The 5,000-nt window shown below is 48.5% G+C and overlaps 1 protein-coding gene across 1 annotated transcript in view; it reads right to left on the bottom strand.

Annotated features, from left to right (window-relative positions):
* The window catches only part of znf385c (zinc finger protein 385C), a gene marked incomplete at both ends in the record, with an annotated part of 34,984 nt that overhangs the window by 6,889 nt on the left and 23,095 nt on the right, over nucleotides 1–5,000 (bottom strand). The window contains one exon of the mRNA XM_084448424.1: nucleotides 4,696–4,906. Within this exon, the coding sequence (XP_084304550.1) occupies nucleotides 4,696–4,906 (211 nt within the window). The remainder of the gene's footprint in view (nucleotides 1–4,695; nucleotides 4,907–5,000) is intronic.

Raw genomic sequence — 5,000 nt, 5'->3', positions numbered from 1 at the left:
CAAAACAAGCTAGTTAGGGTCGTGATGGGGCTAGGCCCTCGTGACCATGTTGGAAGGAGGTACTTCCAAGAGCTCAACTGGCTACTAGTTGAGGCTAGAGTGACTCAGCTGAGGCTCAACATGGTACACAAGGGCCCACATGCTACATCTACATGCGCTACATCTACATGCGCTACATCTACATATGCTACATCTACATATGCTACATCTACATATGCTACATCTACATGCGCTACATCTACATATGCTACATCTACATATGCTACATCTACATGCGCTACATCTACATGCTCTACATCTACATATGCTACATCTACATGTGCTACATCTACATGCGCTACATCTACATATGCTACATCTACATATGCTACATCTACATGCGCTACATCTACATGCTCTACATCTACATGCGCTACATCTACATGCGCTACATCTACATATGCTACATCTACATGCGCTACATCTACATACGCTACATCTACATATGCTACATCTACATATGCTACATCTACATGCGCTACATCTACATACGCTACATCTACATATGCTACATCTACATATGCTACATCTACATGCGCTACATCTACATACGCTACATCTACATGTGCTACATCTACATGCGCAACATCTACATATGCTACATCTACATATGCTACATCTACATGCTCTACATCTACATATGCTACATCTACATGCGCTACATCTACTTGTGCTACATCTACATGTGCTACATCTACATGTGCTACATCTACATGCGCTACATCTACATGTGCTACATCTACATGTGCTACATCTACATGTGCTACATCTACATGCGCTACATCTACATGTGCTACATCTACATGTGCTACATCTACATATGCTACATCTACATGCGCTACATCTACATACGCTACATCTACATGCGCTACATCTACTTGTGCTACATCTACATGTGCTACATCTACATGTGCTACATCTACAGATAGTCTTGGACAAGTACCAGGATTCCCCACAGACAACCCCTTCGCTCCCCAAGTCCCCCGCTCAGCGTGTCCTCTGACTGAGTGACAGGGACAGCTGGCACTCTGATTGGCAGACTGTCAGCCCCAAGGCCAGGGGGATCGGAGGTGGAGATCCCCCCTGTCTGGGAAGTGAAGCTCTGCAGCTCCACGCTGAACAAGTATCGATCTTCACATTGATGTCTTGTTGGGGGGTCATTAACTTTATTTTACTATGAAAAGCATTTGATCAAAGTCCTACCAGTCCAATTACAGCGGACAGGCTTAGCATGTAAACACGGCAGTGTCTGGAATCACTAGAGAGAGAGTGTGGAGTGACCCTGTAACGGATTTCCCTATAGATCGTGAATATTTTTATAGGAAGACTGCTGAACACGCACACACACTCTGCTAGGAGTGCAGCCATTCATTCACACACACAAGCACATACATTGTACCGCGCAACACACTCTAGCATGACCGAAATCACAGGCCAATCTATAAAGAATGCACAGTGGATTTCCACAAGGGAACTCCGTGCTATAATTCACGACGGCGGAGACAGAGTCCTCATCTCCTCGGGGGAACGCGTCAACACAAACGTCAATCATCGCTAGACGGGATTGATCGCGCAGGAATAATGTGCCATTTTCTGCTCTCTCTTTCTCTCTCTCTCCCTCTCTCTCATTCCCTATTCTTCCTAGTCTCCTTCCCTCCCCTCCCTCTCCTTTAAAACTCTTAACTATCTTCCTCACAGGCCCAGCAATGCTGGCTGAGGGGTATGAATTCGGTGCTTTTGCCCCCCGCGGCCACGGTAACAGCCCTGGCGAACGAGGTCACGGGCGTGGCCTTCTGACACCAGAGTGCCCTCGTCTGGCTTCCTGTTTGCTCAGGGGAAGTGAAGTAAGCGCTGCTTGTACGGGCTCCTGATAATGGCCAACGCCGCTTGCTTGCGACTCTCCACCATGCCGCTTCTCAACATACGCAGTTAATTTTATAGAGTGTTCATTTGAAGCGGTATCCCGTCGCATGTTAGCATCGTGGCGAGCGAACGCCACCGGATCGGTCTGCTGCATTTCCATTTCACATCAGGCCAATCACAGAATTGGGCTTATTAGAGCATGTTTTCCCCTCACAAAATTGCCTTGGAACTGTAAGATTATTCATAATATAAAAATCAGCTATGGCTTATCTACCCTCTCATTCAACCCATCTCTCTCTCATTCCCCACCCCCTCTCTCGCTCTCTCTCTCTCTGTCTTTCTCTCTCTCCTTTCTCCTCTTCATTCATTTCATCATTTTGAATATCTCTTTTCCTCCCTACCGCTGCATCCCCTCTTTCAGACCTTGCTTTGCGACGGCGGAATATTAAAATGAGGTTTGATGAGAGCCTTATCTGCCTCCAGTCCTTTGTCTGGTCGGCCGTCCGGGAGGGACAGAGCCGGCTAGCGCGCAGCGCTGGGGAGGAAGTGTTGAAGTATAGTCTCCCTCCAACCAACACCTTCATCTCTCTCCTCTAATACCCCCCCCCCAGCGTCAGAGAGCCTTTTGAAAGTCAGATAACCCCCGTCGCCGGCCAGAGCTTTCCGACGATGAGTCGAGAGGGAAAGCAGAGGGTTGTGGAGTAAACCCCCGTTTGACGTTCCTCGACCTTTGACCCTTTGACAGACAAAGGCCTGAGAACGGTAAAGAACAACGTGAGCGCGGGATGAGATGGGCTCGCCACTGACATCATGACAGCAGCCCGCTAGGCACGATGGCGCCGACGGTTCCTTCAGCGCACGGGTCTTCAATGGACGCCGCTCTCCACTGGAGGAGGGGGGGTGAGGGTGGGGGTGAGGAGGGGGGGGGGTAGTGGGAAATTGAGAGGCAAGAGACTAAAGAAAAAGCCCATCGAGAGGCAGATTGATCTGCCCCGGTCCGTTTATTAACAGAGCGCCGTCTGCCTTCGAGGTATCCCAGAATCCCACAGCATCGGCGCCGCCATCCATCAAAGGCGCAGCAGGGCAGTGATACTGTAGAGGCCCCCTGCAGGAGGGGCCCAGGGCCACGCGGGGGTTACGATTGGATAGTCCTCCCCCCCCTTTGCTCCTGATAACTGTGTGTGTGTGTGTGGGGGGGGGGGTTGGGGTTGGGGGGTGGGGGGGCAGGACTAGCTCGACTTAGACATCAGACATGAAATACATGAAATACACAGTGTGTGTGTGTGTGTGTGTGTGTGTGTGTGTGTGAGTGATATGGAGCGACGGCATCCAGTGATGTGGCACCGGGCCTGGAAGGAGACTGATGGAGGGGTAAGGGATGAGGGACCAGATGGATGAGGAGAGGGGAGGACAGGAGATGAATGGGAGGGTGTAGATGGACGACGGGAGGCTGAAAGAGAGTGGAGTTGGGAAGTAATGGAGAGAGGATATATGGCTGAAAGAGAGACCAGAGAGGGATGGGATGGTAGAGAGAGATAAGGGTAACTAGGGGAGATAAGAGAGTAGAGCGCAGTGGGCGCGGCCATCAGAACTAGGAGGGAAGATTAATGCCAGACAGATGGCGAGAGTGATTTAACTCGGTAGCATAGCCTGACCCATTTATCGGTTGACTGCTACAGTATATGGGGTGTCGGCCCGAAGGGAAAAATCAGGTTTAGTTTTTTCTTCTATCAGACTGATTTATTTTCCTTTTGTGTGTGTGTGTGTGGGGGGGGGGGGGGGCAAACACCACTCCTTCAGGAAATTACTATTTATGTTCTTATGCATATAATTTCAATTTTTCACATTATTAAAACAAAATGACTAAATGTGACATATCACAGATTGTATGCGTTTTACCGATGGCCGAAAGTGGCATCAGAAAGGTGTTGGGGCTGTGTCCGCTTTTCAATGCCTCCAATGCGCTGGTCTTTATTTTGTTTATACAATACATTGACATTCAATAAGTCTGACTCAACGGATGTATGTTTTGGGGATAAGCATTTTAATTTGTTTATTACTGACCAATCAGTGACGCCGAAACTGATTCATGTGGTCAGCCAATCAGAACAATACTGTTTCCCCCCCCCTTATCTCCGAATGGTAATGAGTCCAGCCAGACCTTTCTCCAGCGCTGACACAGCGTAAACAAAGTGTGGAGATATTCAACCAATGAAAAACTAGTTGTGGTGTGTTTATAAATGATATAGGATGCGTTCTGCAGGATGCGTTCTGCATTTTGATAAAGTTATTCGTTCAAAAGTAAGTAGTCAGCTTGAGTATCTTTTGTAGGGCTGTGGGAGCAAATCCATATTGGAAAAGGGCTACTATTAATTCCAGCAAAAACAAATCGACATATAACGGTAGGAATATACTGTAAATTACTACTACTACTACCACTACTACTACTACTACTACTACTACTACTACTACTACCACTACTACTACCACTACTACTACTACTACTACTACTACTACTACTACTACTACTACCACTACTACCACTACTACTACTACTACTACCACCACTACCACCACCACTACTACTACTACTACTACTACTACTACTACTACCACTACTACCACTACTACTACTACTACTACTACTACTACCACTACTACTACTACTACTACTACTACTACTACTACTACCACCACTACCACTACTACTACTACTACTACTACCACTACTACTACTACTACTACTACTACTACTACTTCCATATGCAAACCCATGACCCTCAGTTTACTCACTCCGTCCTTCCATCAGGCTTGTGTCCATAAGAGCAGGGAGGCTCTCGGTGGCTCCGGGCTTGACCCTGTCCCTGTCCCGGTCCCTCTCCCGGTCCCTGTCCCTCCCAGAGGAGGACGTCTCCCCAGCCCGGCGCTGGCGGCTCTTCTGCGCCTCCATGGCCTTGAGCTTACGGGCGTGCTTGTGTCCCTTATAGTGGGCCTCTGCCTGGTTCTGAGAGGGGGAGAGAGAGAGAGAGAGGGAGAGAGAGAGAGAGAGGGAGAGAGGGGGAGAGAGAGAGGGAGAGAGAGGGAGAGAGAGAGGGAGA

This window comes from Borostomias antarcticus (assembly GCF_949987555.1).
Source record: "Borostomias antarcticus genome assembly, chromosome: 14".
Taxonomy (NCBI): Eukaryota; Metazoa; Chordata; class Actinopteri; order Stomiiformes; family Stomiidae; genus Borostomias; species Borostomias antarcticus.
The sequence above is the reverse complement of the archived record's forward strand: the minus strand, read 5'-3'. Positions and strand labels throughout refer to the sequence as shown.